At 41.9% G+C, this 27,393-nt stretch overlaps 2 protein-coding genes across 4 annotated transcripts; both read left to right on the top strand.

Moving 5' to 3' along the window:
- Positions 1-321: 321 nt before the first annotated feature.
- On the top strand, positions 322-15,674 carry slc52a2 (solute carrier family 52 member 2). Of its 3 annotated transcripts, none has more exons than XM_066674022.1 (5): positions 355-441; positions 7,304-7,434; positions 9,800-10,655; positions 10,940-11,066; positions 12,308-15,674. In XM_066674022.1, the coding sequence occupies exons 2-5, from the start codon at positions 7,305-7,307 to the stop codon at positions 12,515-12,517; spliced, it is 1,323 nt and encodes a 440-aa protein (XP_066530119.1). In that variant the 5' UTR covers positions 355-441; position 7,304; the 3' UTR covers positions 12,518-15,674. The 3 variants fall into 3 exon arrangements, with proteins under 3 accessions (XP_066530117.1, XP_066530119.1, XP_066530118.1); XM_066674021.1 differs by having other exon boundaries at positions 356-441; positions 7,301-7,434; XM_066674020.1 differs by lacking the exons at positions 7,304-7,434; positions 9,800-10,655; positions 10,940-11,066; positions 12,308-15,674 and adding exons at positions 3,026-3,151; positions 3,304-6,247 and having other exon boundaries at positions 322-441.
- A 3,625-nt stretch (positions 15,675-19,299) lies between these two features.
- On the top strand, positions 19,300-23,199 carry slc52a3-2a (solute carrier family 52 member 3-2a). The gene is made up of 3 exons (XM_066675689.1): positions 19,300-20,331; positions 21,571-21,694; positions 22,953-23,199. Exons 1-3 carry the CDS (start codon positions 19,325-19,327, stop codon positions 23,157-23,159), a joined length of 1,338 nt encoding a protein of 445 aa, XP_066531786.1. The 5' UTR covers positions 19,300-19,324; the 3' UTR covers positions 23,160-23,199.
- The last annotated feature ends 4,194 nt before the right edge of the window (positions 23,200-27,393 follow it).

Genomic DNA, 27,393 nt, shown 5'->3' with positions numbered 1-27,393 from the left:
CGTCTGGTAAGCTTCTTTTTATGTGTATAACATTTAATTATTTTGGTTAATTGTGTTAAAAAAGCAGTCTTCAATGTTTAATAACCCGATCAGCAAATAACAACACATAGAGGCTTTTGAGAGGAATGTAAATAAATGTATTATTTTTAAAAGAAATTGACTCAGAAAGAGCATGAAAATACGCAATAGAAAAGCAATTAAGTCAATTATTCTTAAGCTCTTTTACAAATATGCATATGCATCATTGACATTGCAATTTTGAACCCAATCTAGTGCACTAAGTAGGGAGTAGGGAGTGTATTGGGCAGTTTGGGGCGGACCCCAGGCTCCAGTTCAGATTGACCTCACGCTGAAATCTTCGAGTATGTTTCTCACTTCGAGGTTGAAGGAGATCGGAGGCGTTCAATCTCGTTTCTATAACTGAGAAATAGCATCGTTTAGGTGAGAAACACTTTAATGTACTATAAAACAATCTTATAATAATTATATGGTAATTCCTTCTTAATAGACATATGTCTTAAAGTGCAAAGAGTGTAAAAGGTATCTAGCTACTTCACAACAACAACAGTGGGTTCCTTTTTATTGGCCCGGTTTTTACGTAGTTTCTAGACCTTAAACATGTGTTTTTAGCGGATGCTATAGTTTCTCAGTTGTAAACGCTATATAAAGTGCATCTAAACTGAGTCGTTTAAGAAAGGTGGAATTATCTTCCTGTTGGAATTTTACATTCCACCTTAAATGGTGATATAATGGAACTTAAGGGGGAACGAAAAATTTCAATAGAAAGTCAGTTAAAACCTCCTTTAAAGGCGTGTGTTAGTCAACAAGCTACTGACACAGACAGTTTTAAATGTGTGAAAGTGTGTAATTGTTAAAAAGCTTTTATGTCTGCTTTAAATAAATAAACTCTTTAACCAACTTAAAACCAGATCAAATACTGAGCAAACTGTGTAGAGCAGCCTAAACTATACTCCAGATAAAAGCAGTGTTATTTGGATATAGATAATTATTGCAGTGTATGTCAAAGTACCTCCAGAGTTTATATATAAAAAAGAAGCTAATAAAAACGCTTAATATTAAAATATGAATATGTAATATGAATATGCAGTTAGTCTCCACCTCTATCTCTATCCCGTTCTGGCCTGCAGGTCAAAGCCCCGCCCACATTGATGGGCGTGCTTCCTTAGGTGTGTGATGTATGAAACCCTGGCTGTCTGATCCATGTTTCTGACACTGTTTAAAAAGCTGCAATTTCATGGCAGGAATCCTTAGCTGACTGTTTATTTCACTCAGGACATGTCTTCGATCGTATAAACAACACTAAACCGATATGCGAACAAGATTAGACAGATTTTCACAGGAGGGCATCTTTAAGTGCTTCTCAAATTGCAGTGGAATTTATTGCAGCACAGTTTTGTTCTGAAATGAAGTGATAAATCACCATCACTCTACACACAGGAGAGTTAGAGACTGAATGTGAACAAATAAATAAAAATGACTCTGGATGGACTATATACATCGATATTTTACTTGAGTATATTTCACAGAGTAAATGCGACTACCCCTGCATTCAAACTAAAAAAAAATTTGCAGATGAATATTATTAAGTTTGAAGAACAGAGAAATGTAATAACAATATCAGGAAATGTTGTGTTTTTTCTTGGGAATTGCAACATGTCTGGTGACCTTTAGCCCAGTTTGATCACCACTGTTGTGTTCCAGTTCTAACAATAGCATTGAAGTTTTGTCTATCAATGTGTTTCTGGACTTTAACTGAGCCTCTTTCATGTTCTAAGCTTTGTGCAGTCGCATGTTGGTGTGGTTTTGCATGCACTATTGCATGCACCCATACTACTACTACTACTACTAATAATGATAATAATGGCAACTGTAGTAATTGTGCATGAGCGTTTATGAGACTAGTCAGTAACATAGATGTATCATGTGTTAATAAAAGGATGGTTCTTCAAAAAAAAGGTCCCTTCAACCCAAATGTAATCAACAAAAACTAGGGATGCACCGATCTGACGTTTTCAGTTCCGATAAGATACATAAACTTGGTGCATACCCCGTACAGATCCGATGCCATTGTTTAATCAATAAAACATATAACTCACCTTTTGGGAGAGACTTAAAACATAAGGATTTACTTAAATATTTCTAACAACTATATTAACAAAATATAACAAAATGACACATAGGTATAAATGTACTGAAATACTATTATTTGTCCATAAAATGAACAGTTGTGCAGGACCTAGGCACAGCCTTCAAATACAAATTTAAAAAAAGCAGTCAAGCTTCTTAAAATATATTAAAATAAATCAAAGGTATCAGTCAAAAATGAAAGTAAATAGCTGTACTTTGTCAAACACACAAACAGTAATCAATCTTAGTTTGAAATATTTAGTGTAAACAAAAATCCAAAATAAAATCTATCAGCTGAATCTGAGAATAAACCAATAACTTGGTCTAATACAAATCAGTGATCAAACATTGTAAATATGCAAACGTTTAGTGCAGTTCAAAATAAAACGTAGCAGCTAAAAATGAAAAGCCTGAATAACTTGAATTGAAAGTGAATGGATTGGTCCCATGGATTTGTCTATTTATCCGATACCTGATCCAGCTAATTTTGTTAATATCAGGGCCTATATCCGATCTGAATATTGGATTGGTGCATCCCTAAACAAAACAAGTTTTGTTTTGCTGTTTGCTTCTTAAATTCTGCACTTGGTTAATTATATTTTGGTTAAAACTAAGATTTTGTCGAACCATTCCTCCCATCTAGCTTGGATGTCTGCTTCTAGACTGGGAGGGCACTTAGAGATTCCTCCTGTTAATCTGGTGTTGAATTTATTTCAACCTCTGTCTGATTAATTGTTTATTTTTGTGATGCTGCATAAACCCATCCAAGCCTTAAAAGTGACCATTGTGCGATATCACAGCGAGCAGAGACTGGACGACGTGTTTGTGTCCAATAGTACTAAAACATTTATCCATTTATCTGACCTTTATTTGGAAGATTGTGGTCCTCTGGATGTTTAAAAGCCCACGACCCAAGCCACCGCTCTTCTTTGTGTCGTTATGGAGGACCTAGAAGACTCCAGTTTCAGTGATCTTAGTGCCATGAGCATCGCTACTGACTTGAGTAAGTACTAATGTGAGCTTTTATTAATATGTAATACAGTTTATGTATATTTTAGTGGTCGGAATGTCTAATAATTTTGTTTCAGTATATCTGAAGCATGTTAGTAGTGTTATGTTTTCTTATTGTGCTTGTGTATGTTTGATTCTTTGCAGAGGATGATTTCTACTTCAGGATTGTCAATAATTTCCTGGAATCTCAGACTGGCAACCACTCAGATCTTGAGGAACGGCCCTGCACAAACCGGTTCATGGTTCAAGTTGGACTAATGAGAGAGGAGCATGAACTTCCTTGGGAAAATATAATAAAATGGCTTCAGAAGATATTTCCAAAGTATCAGGCCACAGACTTTCATTGCTTGATAGAGAGGAATACAGAAACAGCAATGAGCTTAACAGGAGATGCCAGGACAAGCTTTCTCGATTCAGACGTTAATTTTGAGTTTGTTGGCCCAATATGTGATAGCATTGGCATCGGAAGGACAGATTTGCTGGAAATGTCTGATTTTTCTGATTCTGCGAAATTAACTGCTGTTACCAATGGCCTGATTCTAGAGCTGACCAGCTTTATAGCAAGAGAAAAAATCGACCCAGTTGTCTTAGTGTCATGGCTTCGTAACTTTGATCCCAAGTTCTGTAGTGATGGTAAGATCTACAAAGCCAACAAGCTCCTTCAGGCTAGTCTAAAAAAGTTCAGAATACAGTACAGAAACAGTCAGAGTAGCAGTAACTGGAGAAGTGGGATGTTTGAAGAATTTCTTCAAAGTCCATTTGAATTTGTTTCTGATTTGGATGAGACAGAACACAAGTTGAGAAGGAAGCTGCCTGGGTTGAGCCAAGAAGGATCTCACTTTCGAACCCCAGAGATCAAGGAAGAAAATGAACCATTGGACATCTCAGAGCACCAGGATGCTTCATCCCACTTGATTAGCGTAAAGGAGGACTGTGATCCTGTACCAGTGAGGCATGTGCCTCAAGCACAAATCCTAGAAGAAGACCCACGATTTGACACGGGTGATTGCGTCACTCTACTTGATCACTACTTTTTGTCTTTACAGAAGCTTGCAGAATTGTATGGAGGGAAGAATGAAACTGCAAAGAAAGTGTCGATGGATCTCCTCAAGAATCAGTTTTCTTTTATGCTCAAACAAGATGCTGTAATGAAGTCTCTGAATGGGAAGGTCATGGCCTACGTCTTGGCCCAAGCAGATCAACCTCTGTTGACACCTCTCAGTTTCCTTCAGTGTACCTCTCAGTTCCTTTTTGACCTAATTGAGGCAATTGAGAAGCAGATCATGTCATTTGAGAGGGAAATTGTGAGCAACACAGGGGATAAGCTTGGCCGGGACAAGAACCCGAGGTTTAGAAGCTTAGTGAACTTTGATGAGAGCACTGTCACTCGTTACATCCACATGGCTTCTGAGATTTTGTGCCCAACAGAAGAAATGAACAACACTTACCGAAGGCACTGGCTCGCCTTTTGCATTGAGAGGAAGAACCCTTCCACGTTGCCTATCAGTAAGTCAAACAGATTCATGAACTATTTTGAGGCAGCAGCTGGACTTGTTCACCATCACAAGGATGTTGCTCTCTTTGTTTCTGATCTGCAGCAACTGAACGACAATTCGAACGTTATTCTGGACAGTGTCAGTGAAGACGCTAGCGATGAGGCTATACAGACTCTGGTCTGTGTGGTGGCTGTTGTGTACTGTAAAGTCTTGGGTCCTTTCTGGCAGCTTCTGAAGAGCAATGCGCAGTACATACTCTTCAGTAAGTACATTTTCTCTCTTTATGAGAAGCTCCTGGAGTGGTCTCAAGATGTCTCAGTTCTGCTGAAACCTGAGCCTGTGACCAATCTGTTTCTCCAATTCCCACAGCAAGAGAAGAATTTTCCAGGAGTCTTTATATTCTGCAAAGAAAATGCAGAAAATCAGTACGGCACTCTGTTGAGGGTGTGTTTGCAGAGAATAATGAAGGTCCTTGCAGCTGTGATTGAGGAAGACCTCAAAGAGTTCCTACCTGGAGGCAAATACAGCAGAGAACCTTCGGAGGAACTTGTCAAACAGTTGGAGTCTTGCACCTTTTCCCAGATGATGGGCGAGTACATGTTCGGTCATGGGTATCCTTACAAAAAAAGACGACCAGACCAAACTCAGACAGAGAGTAACCGAGCAGAAGAGTCTACAAGGATGCCCACTCTCTCACCTCAGGAAAAGAGAAGAGAATCCCCAAGAGAAGTTAGTGTTGGTAAAGTACATCAGAAACCAAAGCCATATGGCATGTTTGAAAGAGCAAATATGCGACCCATTGAAAGATTGAGGAGGACGAGGTTAAAGCTATCGGGCCAGAGGCAGAAAGCTCAAAAGCAAGAACAGTTTTACAAGGAAACAATCCAGGCCACAGTTGCCAAAAACGGTGGCCCCTGTAGAACTGTTGAAGACGTAGATCGGCTGCTCACGAGAATAGAAGGAACCCACCACTCTCAACAGCGAGCGGCCCTTCGGTGCGAGTTAACATTCCAGAATATCATTCTTGGCTCCAAAGTCAAAAAGATAAAGTACATAGGCTCTTCTTTGGCGGATATGGTCGCCAAACTGAAGGCGCTTTTGCCAAGTGAGCAAAGTACAGCAAGTGTCATCTCTGAACCAGCTACAAATGTTGTTAACCAGGTAAACAGCGATCCAAACCAAATTACTGACATTGCACCAGAGAACCAGAGTATTGACATTCCACAAATATCACAAGAAGACCCCATCCCATCATCTCCACCATCTCAGATTTTGAGTGATTTCATAGATGTGGTGAACATAGACCAAGAAAACATCTTTGAGGGTCTTGAAAATTCTGGCTCCGATGAATTTTTCCTGATTTCACCATAAACTGATGACAATAAAAGAAGATCAATGAGCAACATATGTTTTCTTTTCATAGCTAAACATTTGATTCTTTCATAGTCTTTTCAATTTAGGTTGCATTACTTTTTTATCTAGTTCATAAGACTAGAGTTTTCCCAGGTTTACCTACTACAGTGTTAAAACAGCTAAAAAATATTGGTACTTGTTTTGAACTTTTGACCCGTTTCAGAGACATTATTTTTCTACATGCTTTTTTTGTATTTTGTTTTTCTTTTAAATAAAATAACATTCAAATATTGGATCTCTTTGTGCATTTTGTTCAGTACAATATTTACAATATTACTATAATACATGATTAACGTTACTCTCTGCTCATATCAAAATGACACTGAAAGTATTTACAAAAATGAAATCTATGCAATATTTTACACACACACACTCGTCATGAAATGAAAGCCTGCCATGATAATTACATAATTCACTTAGAAATATTGCAGCTTACTGCTATTATTTTATGTTGTTGGAATTTTCACAGTCATATAACACTTGGAACTTAAACTGGACAAGTTTTCATCATTCTGTCAATGTAAATGATGCAGGAAAACAATCCCGGGTAAAAGTTGTGTGCTTCACATCTTACGGAGGCAACAAAATCCCAGGCTTTTAATACATTTCCAACGCCAAGTGAACAGTACATCTATTGATAGTGATATTAGAAGTAGGAGAAATGGTTAGTGTAAGAATCTGAGCCACTATTAAAAGGGCAACCTTATGGGAGGGTTGGGGGCAATGGTGAGTACAAACCAAATGTGTACCAAGGAAGGATGACCAGGGTACTAGTGCCTAAGTCTCGCTGATGGTGAAGGGAGTGAATGTCAGGGTCCATCTGGTTTGATCCTCTAGAAGAGCTACTGCAGCACACACTGCTGAAAGGGTTAATGCGGCTCTGACATGCATGAGAATATATTTTGACATCCACCAATCTGCCATAAAATGAAAATGACTTCCATATTTCTTTTAAACAACTCCAATGACCAACTCCAATGAGGTTCAGTAAATTGTAGCATTTATAGCAATTCTATAAGTTTACATAATACATTAAGTAAATACTTTTAAATTACTTAAGTCCTGTGTTGTGCCAGGCATAACCTTGTAAATTTAGTAAGCTTAAGTAAATGTCATTTCTGACTGATTACTGACTTTACACTTTGTAAATATTATTCTTTTTTTTTTTTTTAGTTGATTTTAAAAGCCACTCTGATGTAACTGGGCAGTTTTCATTTTGTATTTTTTTGCAGCAGAATGTCCGACGGCTGGTGGAACCATACGTTTGTAACTCACATTCTTGTGGCTTTGTTCGGGATGGGGTCCTGGATTTCTGTAAACTCACTTTGGGTTGAGCTGCCCGTTGTTGTGAATATCTTACCTGAAGGTAAACAATTTTTCTCTCTCACTATTTCAAACACGCCCTCTATCTCTCAAAGAAATATACAAAAAAATCTGTGTGTGATCATGTTGAAAAGCCAGGATACTTGGGTATAAATTTACAGATTTCACATAAATGTTAATAGTAAATTATAATGTAGAAACCATATTGGAGATTGTACACTATATTTAGTTTTTTATTTCTTTTTTGTTTATGCCTTTGTCTCTGCTTTTCAGAGACACAGATTTGCGGAGTTTTACATTGTCATTACAGCACAACACTAGTTTTTTATACTGCTGTACCCATAACAGTCCTTGGACAAGACTCCTAAAGCTACATTAGCCTCCATCTGAAACACATAAAGGGGCAGCATGGTGTTTCTGCAGGTAGTGTTGCAGTCTCACAGCTCCAGAGTCCTGGAGGTTGTGGGTTCAAGTCCCGCTCCGGGTGACTGTCTGTAAGGAGTGTGGTGTGTCCTCCCTGTGTCTGCGTGGGTTTCCTCCGGGTGACTGTCTGTGAGGAGTGTGGTATGTTCTCCCTGTGTCTGCGTGGGTTTCCTCCGGGTGACTTTCTATGAGGAGTGTGGTATGTTCTCCCTGTGTCTGCGTGGGTTTCCTCCGGGTGACTGTCTATGAGGAGTGTGGTATGTTCTTCCTGTGTCTGCGTGGGTTTCCTCCGGGTGACTGTCTGTGAGGAGTGTGGTATGTTCTCCCTGTGTCTGCGTGGATTTCCTCCGGGTGACTGTCTGTGAGGAGTGTGGTATGTTCTTCCTGTGTCTGCGTGGGTTTCCTCCGGGTGACTGTCTGTAAGGAATGTGGTGTGTTCTCCCTGTGTCTGTGTGGGTTTCCTCCGGGTGACTGTCTGTGAGGAGTGTGGAGTGTGGTGTGTTCTCCCTGTGTCTGCATGGGTTTCCTCTGGGTGACTGTCTGTGAGGAGTGTGGTTTGTTCTCCCTGTGTCTGCGTGGGTTTCCTCTGGGTGACTGTCTGTGAGGAGTGTCGTGTGTTCTCCCTGTGTCTGCGTGGGTTTCCTCCGGGTGACTGTCTGTGAGGAATGTGGTCTGTTCTCCCTGTGTCTGTGTGGGTTTCCTCCGGGTGACTGTCTGTGAGGAGTGTGGAGTGTGGTGTGTTCTCCCTGTGTCTCCATGGGTTTCCTCCGGGTGACTGTCTGTGAGGAGTGTGGTTTGTTCTCCCTGTGTCTGCGTGGGTTTCCTCTGGGTGACTGTCTGTGAGGAGTGTGGTGTGTTCTCCCTGTGTCTGCGTGGGTTTCCTCCGGGTGACTGTCTGTGAGGAGTGTGGTATGTTCTTCCTGTGTCTGAGTGGGTTTCCTCCGGGTGACTGTCTGTGAGGAATGTGGTCTGTTCTCCCTGTGTCTGTGTGGGTTTCCTCCGGGTGACTGTCTGTGAGGAGTGTGGAGTGTGGTGTGTTCTCCCTGTGTCTCCATGGGTTTCCTCCGGGTGACTGTCTGTGAGGAGTGTGGTTTGTTCTCCCTGTGTCTGCGTGGGTTTCCTCTGGGTGACTGTCTGTGAGGAGTGTGGTGTGTTCTCCCTGTGTCTGCGTGGGTTTCCTCCGGGTGACTGTCTGTGAGGAGTGTGGTATGTTCTCCCTGTGTCTGCGTGGGTTTCCTCCGGGTGACTGTCTGTGAGGAATGTGGTGTGTTCTCCCTGTGTCTGTGTGGGTTTCCTCCGGGTCACTGTCTGTGAGGAGTGTGGAGTGTGGTGTGTTCTCCCTGTGTCTGCATGGGTTTCCTCCGGGTGACTGTCTGTGAGGAGTGTGGTTTGATCTCCCTGTGTCTGCGTGGGTTTCCTCTGGGTGACTTTCTGTGAGGAGTGTGGTGTCTTCTCCCTGTGTCTGCGTGGGTTTCCTATGGGTGACTGTCTGTGAGGAGTGTGGTGTGTTCTTCCTGTGTCTGTGTGGGTTTCCTCCGGGTGACTGTCTGTGAGGAGTGTGGTTTGTTCTCCCTGTGTCTGTGTGGGTTTCCTCTGGGTGACTGTGAGGAGTGTGGTGTGTTCTCCCTGTGTCTGTGTGGGTTTCCTCAGGGTGACTGTCTGTGAGGAGTGTGGTTTGTTCTCGCTGTGTCTGTGTGGGTTTCCTCTGGGTGACTGTCTGTGAGGAGTGTGGTGTGTTCTCTCTGTGTCTGCGTGGGTTTCCTCTGGGTGACTGTCTGTGAGGAGTGTGGTGTGTTCTTCCTGTGTCTGTGTGGGTTTCCTCAGGGTGACTGTCTGTGAGGAGTGTGGTTTGTTCTGTGATTCTGGGTAGGTTACAGACAATGAATGAATGAAAAAAACAAGGATCAAAGTATTCACTAGATGCTGTAAATTTAAATGTGACATGCTGTGTGGCTGATTTCTGTTTTCTGTGTCTCTATTCATAGGATGGAGTCTTCCTGCGTATCTCTCTGTGCTGATTGCGTTTGGAAATTTGGGGCCGGTGGCAGTGACTCTAACTCACCACTTTGCTCCTGGACGTCTGAACGAGCGCTTGGTTATTCACAGCATCCAGACCCTGGCAGTGGTGGCTTCAGTTTTTCTTGCCATCTTCTGGTCCAGGGTGACCACAGTGGCTGGAGAACAGAGATCTTTACCATTCCTGCTGTTGTCTTTTGTCCTGGCGTTTGTGTGCTGCACTTCTAACGTCACATTCTTGCCTTTTATGTATCGCTACCCTCCAGAATATATCAGGACTTTTTTCGTGGGACAGGGCCTTAGTGCCCTCTTCCCCTGTGTTGTTGCACTAGGGCAGGGAGTAGGGAAAGTGGAGTGTCAGGAGATGGAAAACGGAACAAAGCCGGTGTATTTTAAGGAGAACTTCCCTGCCCAGGACTTTTACTGGTTCCTGTTTGTCATGCTGACTATCTCTGCTCTCTGCTTCTTTGCACTGACCTACAGAGTTGTGACACCTCCAGCAGAAATTGAAGCTCAAGCCCCCGAGCTTCAAGTGACAAAAGATCAAGAAGATGAAGACCACCCGTTAAAAAATGGGGCGTCACTGGTGTCAGAGGAACAGGTGGAATTGGAGAAACAGGCCCCTGCTGTGACTTTCTGGACTTTAAACAACATTTACCTGCTCTCTCTGCTGGGACTGTCCAATGCTCTGACCAATGGGGTGCTGCCCTCTGTCCAGAGCTTCTCTTGCCTTCCCTATGGAGCCATTGCCTTTCACCTCTCTGTCGTCTTGGGAAACATCGCCAACCCTCTGGCCTGCTTCGTGGCTATGTTTTTCCTGCTAAGGTGTGTGAAACCTAGTGAATGTTACTTCTTTAAGGGGCACACTGTGGAAAATGTTTTAACTGCACACAGGCACAGAAAGCATTAACCTAAATAAGATTCTCTGGAGTAGCCACACCGTGCTCTGTACGAGTATAAATAGACCCTCTGTCATTGCTACTCTGGGGTCAGCACTTCAGAAGCTGCACTGTGTAATTTTTGGAGGAGGGTAGAAAAAAATCCATCCCCCTATAAATGTATTAAAATACGTATAATGTGCTTTGAACTTCTTGTTTGCCTTGTTCTAGGTCCAGTGCTGGTCTTGGTGTTATATCGCTGGTGGGATGTGTTTTTGCTGCGTATCTCTTGGCTCTGGCTGCTCTCAGCCCCTGTCCACCTCTGCTGGACAGGAATAATGTAGGAGTGGCTGTGGTGGTAAGTAGAAAATTATAGGTTAATGTATGAAACGCAGTGCCCAAACATTTGTGGTCAGCCTTTATAATGAGTGAATACATGAACACCATTGTGGACACAGGTATGCACAAACAGCCCAGAGCCAACAGTGGTTTCAAGGGGATGTAAAGCCTCCTCCCCGCTTCCCAATACCGAACAGTTGAACTGCTTTCTGTGGAGTGAGAGGATACTTCCAATCAGGGCTGTGCCACATCATCTCGTTCTCTATAATATTAATATAATATTCAAAATGATCCATATGATGATAACACAGATATTCTGACTTGTAAATATAAAGACATCATGCAGTTACTCATCACTCATGGCCTCTACCTGAGTCATTTAGTCACTGCAGCAGTGCGGCGAAATGTGTCTCTGTGGTGGAGGAGTTTGTTCTAAAAGGGGGGTTGACTTCAGTCGTGTGGATGTGGTTTAGTCACAAAATACAAGATGTACAACAAAGCAAGGTAGTGTGAGATACCCAAGAAACCTGTAACAACAAAAGGGGCAAACACAGTTAATCTGTTTCACCAGCTCACACAGAAGCACATAGTTCAGTACGAGAAAAGTCAGCAGCCACTGAGCTGGAACCCGAGTTGACAGACCACACCCACTGAGCACAGCATCTATTGGGTCTGTTTTTTATTTAATGTGAAGCTCTGTAATGGAAATTTCTTTTTTATTGTTTATATTTGCTCATGCACTAAATGATCTGCACTTTGTTTTTGTGGTTGATTTATTTGTTATATTATTTATTTTATATAAAATCAGAATCTTGGTAAGTTTCTGTGGTTTACAAAATAACCGAGTGTTAAAAACTAAACCTAACATTTATTTTGTTGCTATAGCACGGTCTTTAAATTAATAAATTGTTATTCAGTGTTTTATCATATCGCCAAATATATTGTTATTACAAATATACACCGAAATATTGTGATGATATTTTAGGGCCATATCACCCACCCCTACTTTCTATACCTTTGGGATGAGCTGAAGTGGTGTTTATGATTGAGAATTAAAAATCCAACATCAGAACCTGATCTCACTAAAGATCATGTGGCTGAACGCCATAAGAACCTCACAGACAGTGGCCCAACATCTAATGTATTAATGAATCTAGTGCACTAACAGACGAATAGAGGCTGTTACTCTTGATTAACACATGGGAATCGTCCTGGACATGACATCCTAGCGTGTGTATGTGTGTGTCCACGTGTCCTCAGGTTCTCAGCTGGATCGTGTTCACCGGGCTCTTCTCGTATCTGAAGGTGGTAGTGGGCAGTCTGCTGCACGAGGCCGGTCACACAGCTCTTCTCTGGTGTGGAGTCTTCATCCAGGCCGGCTCTCTGCTCGGAGCGGTCACCATGTTCCCTCTGGTCAGCGTTTATCACTTCTTCCATCAAGCTCAGGACTGCGTCAACAACTGTGGATAAAGCTCAGCCTGAGCTCTTCTTCACACTCACTCTGTGCCTTTTTATATACGGTGAGTAACAGCAGAACTGGACACGCGAACCGGACCTGAAGGATGGAGCTGAGGAAGAATGATGAGGACAAAATCTTGTTTTTTGTATCCTCTATCTTTTCAGAAATATTATTAATGAAGTGGCATTTTTTTGATTATATTTTGACTGAATGAAGGGTAAATATGTAAGTTTAGTTGCACTGGTCTTATTCTGGAAATAAGTGAACACCTCCTTCTGAAAATTATAATTCATTATTGTGGTTTATTGACAAGATGGAAGAAACAGGGGCGGAAATTAGGCGTGTTTTATATTCTCCCTCAGTGTTAAACTTTGCAAAGACATAGACAACCTGCACTAAACTTTGCCTTAATTTGGTGTGTTCATTTAAATCAACAAATCTGTATTAATTAGTTCTTCAACTATTCAAACAATTGCACACATCTGTTCAGCATGTGCCTTTACCTTTAAAACATATCCTATAGTATGATGTTGGCAGTGACTATTCCCCAACATCGGGCACTTTTCTACATGTTCAGAGATGGAGGGTGCATTCATGCCGATTTATACCACAGCGCTTTCTTAGAAGCACTTGAATCCAAGCTTTGACAAGACTACAGTGATGTGCAAATGTATCTAAACACTGTTGGTTTTTGTTGTGTGCAAAATGAAAATGCAACTGAACCTGTCCTACAGGCACAAAACTATTTGGATAGGTTTCAATGCCTGTAAGGCTCAGGGGAATTAAATACCATATTATTAAGACACCTTCTTCACTAGCTGCTTATCACAGTTCAGATACCCATCCCTGACTTCTCACAACTTTGTTGAAGAGGCATACCACCCATTTCCCAAATTCCTGTGTAGTTAAAAGGGTCAAGTTGTTCTCAAAATAATTCAGAGTTGGTCTGGTCAGGCTTGCTGTGAAATGCTCTGATCTAAAGCAACAGAGTAGTCTGTGTTGTTCACAGTGGTGAAGAGTGGAACCAGACGTCGGATGAGTTTGTCTCTATTCATGCAAAGTCATGTTAAGGTTACAGATGCACTGCCTGATGTTTTCTGAACATTTTGAGTTGTTGAGAGGTACATAGCGTTGTAGGCCAAAGAAATCTGTTTTTTCCACCGTCATCATTCCATATCAAAACCCAAAAGCCACTTATAGGGTCACTAGAGTGTGTGGAGAGTTCTTAAAACACTACTTGATCCCTGCTTCACATCGCCCCTGTGAAGAAAACAAATCAACATTTTCATAACAAACTCCACCCAGCGTCATGACAAGATTCTGCAGCAATTTGGAAAAATGGAAAAATGAGTTGAAAACCTCTTGAAATGGGACCGTTAATCTTTTTTTTTTAAATAATGAAATATGTTGAATGTAAGGGTTTGAACTGTTTTGTGAATGAAATGCTTCAAAATGTGCTGTGCCTCAGACTTTATGTTATTTTTGTGTTATTCTTAAAGGTGCTGTAAGTTATTTGCTCTTCTCATGAAGCAGCCAATATACTGACACCTAGTGGCCTGGATGTGTCAGAGATTGTGAACATAAGCTACTTTAAACATGACTGACTTGCTCTGTGGAGCATTTACTAGTTTTTTCATGGTGAGTTGAACATTGTAGCAGAAAAGTTAAATGCTCATTTTATAAACATTAGCTCATGATCGGTGGTAGGAATCACTGCTTGCTTGTGTAAATCTCAACAGGTTTTATGTGTCTCTAGCGCTGTCTGAGCCATAGGTCTGACTGTAGAAACAGGAGATATTTAGCGCCACCATGAGGCCAGTTTGGTCACGTGCTTGTATCAGGACTTTTTTTTATTTAAATACCTTTGTGAGGACTCTGTATAAATAATACTGCAGTGCTGACTGAAATGTAACCTGATGCCAATGATTAAAATGTACCACAGGACTAAACTGGTTTTATATTAATCAGGACACTGAGATATTTAGGAAGGTCCAATTCATCATAACAAAGGAATTTTAGAATGAAAGGAATACATAAAATGCGCTGACCATTGCATTAAAATGTCCAATCACACAGTGATTTGACTGCGCAGTAAAGTGTGGAACCAAAGATGTGTTGTTTCTGCCGATGGAAAGGTGATGAACGGAGAGATTGATGTGTGAATAAGTTTCAAATATATCTTTATCTCATTTCCTTTAAAAGTAATGATCATCATGAGCTTTGACCTGTGACCATTAAACAGTGCTGAGTCTTTCTCACTTTAAGATACTTTACACCTTCCCCTCTTAGAGGGGGTTTGATGCTAAACCCATCAGATATAATCAGAGAAAAAGTGCTCTATATCTGTTCTTCACGTTTATGTTTGTACTTTTATTTTTCCATTTCTCGCATTGTGCTGATGTTTTTATCTGAGAATAATAAGAGGCTGAATTATTAATAGTTTATATACTACGTACATCTTTATCACATTCGATTCTTAAAATTTACATTTGAAGCTGTGTTGTTGTGTACAATTGGACTTTTCAAATTTTAACATGCCACTTAAACTTTAAGCAGCTCGTTTAAAATAACAAGGCTGAAGATGTTTTAAAAGCAAAGGGCCATTATACAAAATAATCAAATTTAAACAGTCAGAATCACTTATAAATAACCCACACGCCTGGACAGTCTGAAGTATACTGAAGAGACTAGGTTTTTATTAGCATCCGTCCTAAAAACGTAATTGAACATTGTGTGTTGATATTCATGTGTGATTTATATGCACTGAGTTTCTATGCTACCTTCGTCCACATCAGTATATAATTTTATGTTGAAGATTATTGCTGTAACAGTGATTTTTAATGTCTGGAGCTATTTATGCAGAAAAGTTGCACAGAGATGCACACTATAATACTTTCCTTATTACATTTAGTTTATTTCTGTAAGTGGAGCAGGATGTGTTTGTAGGGAGCAGTTCGCTGTGGAATAAAGATTTGAATGTTATTACTGTAGCGTGTGGCATGTAGCTGTGTAACGTTTGTAATGATGTCCACTTTATTTTGAAACTCAGTGAAATGACCTTATGTAAAATGAATCATTTCTGATTATGAAAAGCAAAGGGGCTGCCACTAATGTTATACATAATTTTGCATTTTTACAATTAAAGTCTCTGTGCTGATTAAACTCTAATTTGACCAAAAGAGTAAACTGGAAGTTGTCTTCTGTTTGTTGTTTGGACATTACACTGACACCTAGTGGTTTGAATGTATCAATGATTATCCCACGCCATTTGGGGGACCCGCTCTGTGGAAGAGAAACTGATCAAATCACGGACTACAAAGCAGTTTGTTTCTTTACAGAAACCATATGAAGACAAATATATAACTGCTCATTTAATAACATTTTCCCCTCTCTGCTGACATTGCACATTGTTACACAACTCCTCCAAGGTTTAAGCTGCTGAAGTTAAAGTTTTACTCATGTTACTTAAGCTGAAGATTATAGGTTACACTTCTCTGTGACAGACGCCCTGCGTGTCTCTCTCTCTTTATTCAGGTCTAAACAGATTCAGGGAATTTTTCAGGCTTTTGTTTATGTTTTTTTGAGCACAATGACGGTGGCTGGACAAAAGCAGGAGAAGTTAATTTCAGCACAAAGCAAAATCTATTTTAAGCATTCATTACTTTGCTGCCAAAACATAGTTTAAATAAAGTCTAATATTGGTATAATTACACAGCAGGGACGAGTGTAATGTGATGCTTTCCAAAACATGCATTAAGCTTAATCCAGGAGCTAATTTGAGTGGAGAATTACCATTGGGGTTTCTGTTTATTGTGGGCTTACACTCAACCTGGGTCTGGGAAAGCAGCCATAAGAGTTTAAATGTCCACTGAGCCCCCTTTAACCACTGTTCTTGCACTCAGGACCCCCACAAAGCTGCAGTGACACTGACGTGGTGGTGGTGTGTTAGTGTGTTTTGTGCTGGTGCAAGTGGATCAGACACAGCATGAAGTCCTGGAGTTCATGTGTCCCCTCACTGAGACACTCCACCCTCATTGGCAGAGACAGTAGCTCATTTGTCGCTGCACAGTGTGTGTCAGTCGTCCTCTAGTCCTTCATCAGTGACACAGGACGCTGTCGGTTGGATGTTTTTGGTCGGTGGACTGTTCTCAGTCCAGACACTGAGGGGTTTATAAACTCCAGCAGCACTGCTGTGTCTGATCCACTCGCACCAGCACAACACACACTAACACATCACCACCACGTCAGTGTCACTGCAGCGCTGAGAATGATCCACCACCACATCACACCTGCTCTGTGGGGGTCCTGAGCGCTGAGGAACAGGGGGAAAGTGAGATACTTTTTTTTTTTATAAAGCATCACTGAATGTGTCTGCAGTATCAGAGCCTCCAGAGTTGATCAGACATCTACACGCAGGTCTTCACGGTTGCTGGAAGAGAACACACCCACTTTTCCCTGAATATAAAAGTCTCCTGGGCTTTCATTCTCCTCAGATCCTGCTGGTAGACTGATCTGTGAGTACCTGTATTCACTTTTAAGGTGTTCGTAAGCTGTTTTTAAATTTTAAGCTGTGTTGATGTTGGGAAATCTTATGTAGGTTATTTATATTCCACACTGACTTTTTTTTCAACAGCTGTGATTCTAATATTTGACAACTGTGGGCTGCTAATGTGTCACATGCAAGGGTTAATTTTCAATTGTCCTATTTTATTTTGTTTAATAATTGCACAGTGCGTGATGTTTGGCAGCTGCAATGTCCCTCCCCACTGCACAGACTGTGAGTGGACAAAGCCACCTTAAAATAAACACAGTCTTCCTGACATTGTTCCTGAAATAATCTGGCACTGCTTTAAAGCAGCATTTCTCAGGTGTTTTAGCTAAAGCGCGTGGTCAAAAGTTTGCGCACACATGCTCATGAAACAAAGCATACTAAATGGGAGCTTGGGAAGGCGTTGCCACTACATGCTAAAACGTCTCTGTGAAGATTTGATTGAAGCCGTGAAAGCATTAATGACGTCAGGTTCTAGTGTAGGGGGATTAAGTCTGTATAAGAATTAATCATCCCAGTCAGAGATGCTTCACTATGCTCAGGGGCTGTTATTTCTTTTCATTGAGCATAGTGATTTAGACTCATGTGCAGTTGCTCCAGAGCTTCTCATCCTATTGATTAATGCAGTGTTATGTAATATACAGGAGTGTGTTTTGTCACTGTCCAAAGAAATATATGTAACCTTCTTAACTTTCAGTGGATATCTTTGTAAATGTCTTTGATATAATTCCAAGTAAATTTGGATCTGGAGTGTTTCTATTGGTCCATTTATCAGGGAATTTTCACACAGTGTGAAGGACAACCTCAAATGATGTAAACTAAACATCCACAAAAGTGGGCATACATGTTTTCTTTGCACAGCGGTAGTAGACTTCTTAATGTCTATGTCCACACTTGTTTGACCCTAAGCTTTCATTCATTCATACATTGTCTGTAACCCTTATCCAGTTCAGGTGGGTCCGGAGACTACCCGGAATCACTGGGCGCAAGGCAGGAACACACCCTGGAGGGGGCACCAGTCCTTCACAGGGCGACACACATTCACTCACACCCTCACACCTACGAACACTTTTGAGTCACCAATCCACCTACCAACGTGTGTTTTTGGAGCATGGGAGGAAACCGGAGCACCCAGAGGAAACCCACGCAGACACAGGGAGAACACACCACACTCCTCACAGACAGTCACCCAGAGGAAACCCATGCAGACACAGAGAGAACACACCACACTCCTCACAGACAGTCACCCGGAGCAAGACTCGAACCCACAACCTCTAGGACCCTTGAGCTGTGACTGCGCCACTGTGCTGCCCCTGGACCCTAAGCTTGACCCTTTGGTATTTACTTGGATGTTTAGTGGACTTCACTTCTTACAAATTTAGCAGTGTGTCATCTTTTTAACAAGGAGTCTGGGTAATTATTGTTTAGACAAAGGCCCAGCGAGAAGTGCTGTTCAAACATGCAGCTTGTGTCCAGAAGTTTCAGACATCTCTTTTAATAGAAACCACAGCAGATGCAAACACAGTCTCCTGAAAGGCTTGACATAAGGCTGTCGAGTAGCTGCACATGAGATTATGGTCACCCTCCTCAGTGCCAGATGTTGACTAGAGAGTTACACAGTTACTCCATTTATATCAGAAGAAACACGGGATGATCATTTTGCTCATAATGTTTAATTATGTATAACATGTAAAGCTATCATTAAGTGATATTTGCTAATTAATATTAGCATGTTTTCAACATAGTGGAGCGCATCTTGTGCATCAGAGGAAAAGGTTCACAAGGTTAACTGTAATAGTGAATTATTCACCAGCTTCTGTAATGTACTGGTGAACACATGTCTACACCCTGTGTAATGCTCTAGAGCTGCACATGAATCTAAGGACATCATGCTCAATGTCAAGTGCTGGCTACAGGGCTAACAAAGCCCCCCAGGATTGGGTTGTGGAGCAATCTGGAGCTAAACATTTTGGGTTAAGTTGTGGTGTTGTAGAACTTATCCTCCAACATCGGTACCTGACCTCTCTGATGCTCTTGTGGCTGAATCCATCAAAGTCTCACAGAAACTGTGTTGAGAATAAAAGTCTTTTTGCATAAACACACACTGAAAGTTAAGAATGTTGTTTCATCTCCTGAAAGGGTACCATTTTGTAGATACAGGATTTTAATAGGATTTTAATAGGATTTTTTAATTACACAGCCTTTCTATATATTTTGTCATTTTCTTGTGGCATATAGGAAATCCTGAAGCTTCTGCACCAAGTCCAGGATGTCTCTGGTCACTCACATGTTGTCCTGCCTATTTGGGATGGGCTCCTGGGTGACCATCTGTGGGCTCTGGGTTGAGTTGCCCCTCATCGTTCCTCAGGTTCCTGAGGGCTGGTACCTCCCCTCTTACCTCTCGGTGCTGATCCAAGTGGCCAACATTGGACCCCTGTTTGTGACCCTGATGCACCGATTCAGACCGGGCAAACTCAACGAAATCGCGGTGATCTACTTCATCGTCGGTTTTGGGGCTCTGGCAAGCCTCCTGTTGGGTTTCTTCTGGAAGGAAAGAGTAGTGGTGGGAGATGTAGAACGTAGCGTGCCTCTGTTGCTTCTGACCTTCTTCATCTCCCTGGTGGACTGCACCTCATCCGTAACCTTCTTGCCCTTCATGATGAGGCTCAAGCCCGAGTATCTCACCACATATTATGTAGGAGAAGGTTTGAGTGGGCTTGTCCCAGGCTTAGTGGCTCTGATTCAAGGAGTGGGGGTCATGCAGTGTGTTAATGGCACTCAGGATTCAAGCGCAAATGGCACAATCCATCTCCAAAGCAATAACAAGTCTCTGGAGTCCCTCAACATCCTGGTACCCCACTATCTTCCAGCCAACTTCTCAGCAGAGACCTTTTTCTTCTTCCTAACAGCCATGATGCTTGTTTGTTTGGTGGCCTTCTTGCTTTTGAACCATCTCCCGGTCGTGACTCAAGAGCGCCCCCTCAGCCGGACTCGCCAAGACCCAGTAGGGAGCAAGCTCTCATATCCAGAGCAGAAGCCCATGATGAGATCTCAGAAGATCAACAGCAGGTTTGGGACAGGAGCCTATAGCTTGCCTCAGGTGGTCTACATCTTCATGATCATGGCCTGGGTCAATGCTCTGACCAACTCTGTGCTGCCATCCATTCAGTCATACTCATGCCTGCCTTACGGAAACCGTGCGTATCACTGGTCAGCCACCATGGCCTCGGTAGCGAACCCTGTGGCCTGCTTCGTCGCCATGTTTTACTCTCACAGGTGAGTGGCCATACTCTGATAGGACAATAGTAGTTTGTGGATTAAGGAAACACTAGGTAGCTTTAAAATCATTGAAGTGCTCAGCTGAGCTATAAGGGAGAATAGAACATCTGTTGTTGCTACTATGGGCTCAGCACTGCAGAAACTGCACTATGTAACCCCTGGAGGTGGGCAGCAAGTTAAACTGAGGTGAGGGCAATTCGAGAAAATAAACAGTGGTAAACAGAGCGTGCTCTCTGGATGTTGTAAAATAATAGATATAAGCAGTGTGTTATTGTCGTGGATTACAGGCTGTTGCTCCTCCCTCTGTGTTTAGGGTGGAGTCAGTCGTATGAAATATCGTATGAAGAGCAGTCTAATATGTCTATAACCATAACATGGAGGAGGTGTAGCGTGTCTTTATATCAGTGCACATGGAAAATCATTACTCCACCCACTTTTGGACTGGTGTGTTGTTTCCACAAATTATTAGTGTTAGTGTCTCTGTTCTTATTGTTATTGATGATGTTAATATAGATTATTTAATGCAGATTTAATTTTTACTCGTTGTTAAACCTTTCCACTGAGCTTTACATGCATACATTTTTTTTTGTTGAAGTGACCAATATGATTGGATCTGATTTGCTCAGATAATTTTTTGTATCAATGTCTGTTGCTCTGATGTCATTTTAGAGATACAAGGTTTTGTCAGACATGTTTTGGCAGTAACTATTGGACAATAGAGGGGTCTGGACTGGCTGGGACTCATAGGGGCTGGGGGGTGGAGCTCCAACTCTGCCTTGCGTCTCCAGTTTTGGGATGTGTTTATGGGTTATTTGTTGTGTTTGAGGGTTAAGTAGTTGTTATTGTTTTATTGTGTTTGTGTGTTTGGGACTGGTGTGTGGTGAGATTGTTGTTTGTTGGGGTCTCACCATCAGAGTGAAGGGTCTTCGTTGGCATGTGGTGCCTCTGGATCTCACTACACATCCAACTCCAAATGCTTCCTGTTCGTTGCTTCCTGACGGCATAAATAACAGTTGCTTGTTTGCAGTGCGTCTGTGTCTCAAATACCCCCCAACAAGACCATTAAAATATTTGTTTCGTGAAGAGATTTTCTTTCATTTGTTATTTGAAATAAATGTTGGATTGTAGATCAAGAGAAGGTGCAATTATAAAGGTCTGATATGGATATTTACCAGAAGAGCCCGTATTTGATCATGTATTAACATCTTGGCCCGTTTTCATGTGCCTGTTTGGCAGGTCCCTGGTTCTGATGGGTCTCCTGACTGGGTTTGGCTCTGTTATTGGAGTTTATATCATGGGGATGGCAGTGTTGAGCCCCTGTCCACTGCTGGTCAACCACACCTCTGGAGTAGTTCTAATGGTGAGTCTTTTAAAAATGATTTTACATTCTCTTACCCTGTATTTTATTTATTTATTTTATTTTTACTATTTACACCAAATGCAAAGCATGGCCTGGAGGAGTACACAGCCCCCAGCCCCAAGCCCCGAGCTTTCGCTGTGGAAAAGTAGAGCATGCTCAAGCTCCATCTATTACCTCTGGGACGAGATGATGATTATCAAACATTTAATTTACTGCAGTTATACTGCGTTTAAGACTAGCGTTCACTAAAAAAACAAGGGAATACTCATGGCAGTCTAGTATTTGTCAAATATAGTCATCCCTCAGTATCCGTGGGGATCCCAGGGCCCCTGTGGATACCAGATCCTGCAGATGTTCGTGTCCCTTAAATATTAGGTGGACAAATAAGCTTTAATTCTTTTGTTATGTAACATATCATTTTAATTAGAAATTCAAACATTCTCTGCACTTTTGTCATCTTGTGGTAACTGTAGTATTACAAATGATAATTAATGTGCAATTATTTTTGTCTTCCACGTTTAACCCGTCTGTGGCAGTGAACACACACACACACACACACACACACACACACACACACACACACACACACACACTAGGGACTGTGAACACACACCCAGAGCGGCAGGCAGCCATGCCCGGTGCCCAGAGTGCAGTTATGGGTTCGGTGCCTTACTCAAGGACCCCTCAGTCATGGACTGAGAGAGGAGGACAGTGCTGTTCTTTCACTCCCACCTCTCTCAGTTTTCCTGGGAATTGAACCAACAACCTTTCAGTCCTAAGTCCTCTTCTCTAGGCTCCCCACTAATTTACTAATATCACTTATTTTAAAGAAATGTAGTGTGGAAACAGTGAGTGAAGAGTTTATTGGGCGCTGCATTTGTTCTGAACTCCATCAGGAAAAAGCCCTGCAGAAGACTGGGTGTATTGGATATGTTCTGTTCTTAGGCATAATATTGTTTCCAAAAGTACGTGCGAGTTTGGGTGTAGACGATTTATAGATGGGGATTTCAGTGTTAGCGATTGTGAAGGTAGTGTATTAATACTTGATTTTTAGGTTATTTTTAAATGAATTGACACATAAATTTTAATATTCCACAACTGTTACCAGAAAGTGACAAAAGAGCAGAAGAATGCTCAAATTTTGAATTACAATTATGTTGTTACACAAAAACATTTTTAAAACGTAATGAACTAATAAAATGCCTTTGTATTTGCATTTGTATCTATCTATCTATAAATATATATATCTCTGCTACAGGTGCTGGCATGGACCCTTTTTGTCCTCACTCTGTCTTATGTGAAGGTGATAGTTGCTGTGATCCTGCGTGATGAAGGCCACAGCGCCCTCGTCTGGTGTGGAGCCGTAGTCCAGCTGGGCTCGATGCTCGGAGCAGTGACCATGTTTCCTTTGGTCAACGTTTACAGCATCTTCTCCTCGGGGGACCCATGTAATACTGAGTGCTGATGGACAATGTCCTCCTGGACGTCAGTGAGAACTGCAGAGCAGTAAATAGATCAAATGACCGATGATATTTTAATGGGAGTGTGTTCTACAGTTACTTAAATTTTTTAAATAATCAAATGGGATGTGATATACATGAGTGTGGAATTAGTTTTTTGTACAATATAAGCTATATGTAATTCTCTTTGTTTCATGATGTTTTATAAGCCTCATTACAGCACTTTGTGTATGATATTTGTGAAATAAATTTAATTGATGTGTATGAGGTTTTCTGAAGAATACTCTTATTAATCACTCTTGTAAGTATTTAGACCAACCCTTGTTTTTAGGTGCCATCTGTTTTAGTTCATAATCCACAGAATCATGTCTTTTTTATTGATTTTACAAAAACAGAAAGCTCCAAAAGGACTCAAAGAAACCAATAAACAAACAAACAACTACAGAAACATAAAGCACACCGACAGAAGTAAGTAGCTGTATGTTGAAATTTTAGTTTGTAAATTCACAATTTAAACCATTTTTAAAAATGAGTATAAACTATAAAAAAGATCACTACATATTTGTGTATGAGTGTTATGTAGAAACATTAAAAACAGGTATAAACCAGGAAAAATTACATCTGTATGCATGATTATGCAAATAATCTGGAGCATATCACATAAGCTTTGCTCTCATCCATCAAATCCTCACAAACATGGTCCAACAATGGGTGTAGAAATAGAAGAAAAAGAAGCTGTTCCACTATTAATACCCTTCAAATCAGAAGAACTGCTGGGTCTTAAATAGGTCCATTCTCCCTACATAGTGCACTTCACAATAGAGCTACACCAAGACAGTGCCATGCTTTGACAGCTGATAGCGTAATATAAATTGTTTATTGTCCAACGAACAATACACTATTTAATGTAGAAACTGTTATTAATGACCTGCACCGTGCACTCATTTCAGATTCAGCCAAAAGTGCCCAGGTGTAAGAAGCTCCATTTGAACTGTGGGACAAAAGCGTCCATCATTACCATCACTACAACTCTGACACTCGTAACTATAACTAGCATTAGTAGTAAGTGCACACCTGGGACACACCCTCAGGCTTTTAAGGAGATTCTGTACCAACACATTCCTCTCTGCCTGCTCTTGCTCTGGTACTTAATCATTTTCCATGCACCTGGATTTGCATTTGGAGCTTTGGCATGTGAGAAATTGTCCATTTCCATAAAATATTATGCAGATATTTAAGGAAATTTAAGGTGCAACAGACACACAAATCAGACCTGATAGCACAGATGTGAGGTTTGAATATTTAGCCTTAGACACACTCATAAATCCATGAAATGTCTTTTATGCGTCTGATTAATGAAGCTGAAGAAGAGGGCAATCTTACTGAAGTCTACTATTTAGAATCCTGACTTCATTAACAGCATGTACCATATGTGTCCAAATGTTTATAGACACCTTTAAGTTTAATCAATGCTCAGGACCCCCAGATGTGGTATGTGGGTGTCACTGCAGTGACACTGACGTGGTGGTGGTGTGTTAGTTGTGTATTGTGCTGGTGCGAGTGGATCAGACACAGCTGGGTGAGTGTGTGAATGTTGAGAAAGATGTTTGAGAGACCTTAGTCCAGCCATTTCTTCACTTCGGATGGGTTGCCTCCATCATTTCACTTGTCTTGTCCAATTTCTAGAGCACCACAAGTACCCCTGGACCAGGAAGTGGAAGATGGGGTAGATGAGGTTCCCGATGGAGCACAGTGTGATGCAGACGGGGATCAGCACGTACACCACCTCTGAAAACTGCTGGCACGTGGCTAGAATGATGGTGGTTATGGCTGCAGGGAAGTAGAAGATCAGAATGATCAGGAAGATCAGGCGCACCGTGTTGAAGGCCTTCACTTTTATAGGGTGTATATTGTCTCGTCCTGGGCCCTTGTTCTTTAGGGTTTGGAGGATTCTGCCGTTGCACCACATCATTATGAAAACGTTCAGGAGGAAGATGGTCGCCACGAGTTGGAACATGAGGCATATGTTTATCTTCCAGAACTGGAGGAAAGATAATGTGACGACCCACACGGTGGCACTACTGAGAGCCCTCAGCTTCTTGATCTGGAGCTTCCTGTAGCGTGTATCACTGTGATGTAGCGCTCAATGCAAACACAGCAGAGTATCAGGGGTCCACCCAGTAAACTAAAGCCCAGTAAAGCCACCCTAGTGTACACCAGGTTCTGGGGAGTGACCAGGAGGACGATCAGGTCCAGGATCAGGCCCAGGTTGTTCACAACAAAGAAAACCATAAGATTGACCTTGAAAATGCGATGGTTTTGGCTTTAATCACTTGCCACAACTGTCTGATCATGATGGACAGTCCGGTGGTGCTCAAAACGATGTCAAAGACCACAGAGGTAATGGTTACAAGCTCCAAAGAATACCACTCAGAGGTATTAGACAAGTTTAGACACGTGTTTCCTTCCCAGGTTTTCATGGTCCCCCAGCTTTCCTTCACTGTGGGGGAACATTACCAGGGTTAGTGGATATTAGGTCAGTCTGAAGCCCTGTTGATTACAATATAGGTTTTAGTCCAGTGTGAATGTACAGAGTGACTGTAATCATTGTAGGGTGCAACTGTTAAAACACAAGAATACATAACAACTTTAACATACCCATGAACTCAGCTAGTCAGTCTCAGAACTCAATGTTTTGTTGTTATGCTGCACACAGTCAGAGCACACTGCCAGAAGTTGTTAGAGGTGCCTTAGTTCCACCGTGGAACAAAATGTGTACTTAGATTGTTATTTTGGAACCAGTAATGTGTTTGAAATCCATACTAATAAATAGTTTTATTTATATTAATTTATACTTAATATATAGTGTACTAATCATATGCCCAGAATCACTGGGCGCAAGGTGGGAACACTCCCTGCAGGAAACCCACGCAGACATAGGGAGAACACACGACACTCCTCACAGACAGTCACCCGGAGGAAACCCACGCAGACATAGGGAGAACACACGACACTCCTCACAGACAGTCACCCGGAGGAAACCCACGCAGACACAGGGAGAACACACCACACTCCTCACAGACAGTCACCCGGAGGAAACCCACGCAGACACAGGGAGAACACACCACACTCCTCACAGACAGTCACCCGGAGGAAACCCACGCAGACACAGGGAGAACACACGACACTCCTCACAGACAGTCACCCGGAGGAAACCCACGCAGACACAGGGAGAACACACGACACTCCTCACAGACAGTCACCCGGAGGAAACCCACGCAGACACAGGGAGAACACACCACACTCCTCACAGACAGTCACCCGGAGGAAACCCACGCAGACACAGGGAGAACACACCACATTCCTCACAGACAGTCACCCGGAGGAAACCCACGCAGACACAGGGAGAACACACCACACTCCTCACAGACAGTCACCCGGAGGAAACCCACGCAGACATAGGGAGAACACACCACACTCCTCACAGACAGTCAACCGGAGGAAACCCACGCAGACACAAGGAAAACACACCACACTCCTCACAGACAGTCACCCGGAGCGGGGGTCGAACTCACTGCAAATTTCTGACAGTAGCGCCAACTGTAGTTTGATGGAGGGAGGATAATGGGAAGTGAAGGGAAATCTTAATCCTGCAACACACTCTGGAGAACTGTGCACTTACAAATTTGCAGAAGCAGACTGAGGAAGACCCTTTATCTAGTTTTATAGTAATAACGAAGAAGTGAAATTTAACCAGTATGTAAAAACCTGTAATGTATATATTTTACACCTTAGCTGTGGAGTGTCCACAAACTTTTGGCCATAGGCATTCATAATATTTGGTTTATATTCTTTAAAATATTAAGAAATCTGAAACTATAACTCACCTGCCAAATGTCCAGCGATGTGTCCGACTCGTCCAGGCTGAATCTAAACCTGAATTGTCATCAGACAGGAATTAATCCCTACATTTGACTGGGGATTGGGGTGTGAGTGTGGGGAGAGGTGTGAGGGTGGGGTGGGGGCAGGGCAAAAAGTGTTTAAGTGCAAATGCAAATCATTAGCCGTCATGAAAATGAATGGCCAAAAATCATTGGCCTTTTAACTGAATATTAACAGAGCACTCCTCCCACTTTTACTTTCCTCTGACAGATTTTCACTAGGTTTTGGAATATTGCTGTGAGGATATGATGACATTCAGCCTTGAGAGATGTTCAGGAATGCAAGCACCACTCCAGC

This window comes from Hoplias malabaricus, chromosome 6 (genome assembly GCF_029633855.1).
Source record: "Hoplias malabaricus isolate fHopMal1 chromosome 6, fHopMal1.hap1, whole genome shotgun sequence".
Taxonomy (NCBI): domain Eukaryota; kingdom Metazoa; phylum Chordata; class Actinopteri; order Characiformes; family Erythrinidae; genus Hoplias; species Hoplias malabaricus.
Note: the sequence above shows the minus strand (reverse complement) of the source record. Positions and strands in the feature narration are given on the sequence as shown.

Coding starts and splice junctions, on each gene's coding strand:
- slc52a3-2a (XM_066675689.1), top strand. CDS start 19,325: ATGTCTCTGGTCACTCACATGTTGTCCTGCCTATTTGGGATGGGCTCC. Junction 20,332..21,570: donor GCCATGTTTTACTCTCACAG/GTGAGTGGCCAT, acceptor CCTGTTTGGCAG/GTCCCTGGTTCTGATGGGTC. Junction 21,695..22,952: donor CCTCTGGAGTAGTTCTAATG/GTGAGTCTTTTA, acceptor TCTCTGCTACAG/GTGCTGGCATGGACCCTTTT.
- slc52a2 (XM_066674020.1), top strand. CDS start 3,088: ATGGAGGACCTAGAAGACTCCAGTTTCAGTGATCTTAGTGCCATGAGC. Junction 3,152..3,303: donor GAGCATCGCTACTGACTTGA/GTAAGTACTAAT, acceptor GATTCTTTGCAG/AGGATGATTTCTACTTCAGG.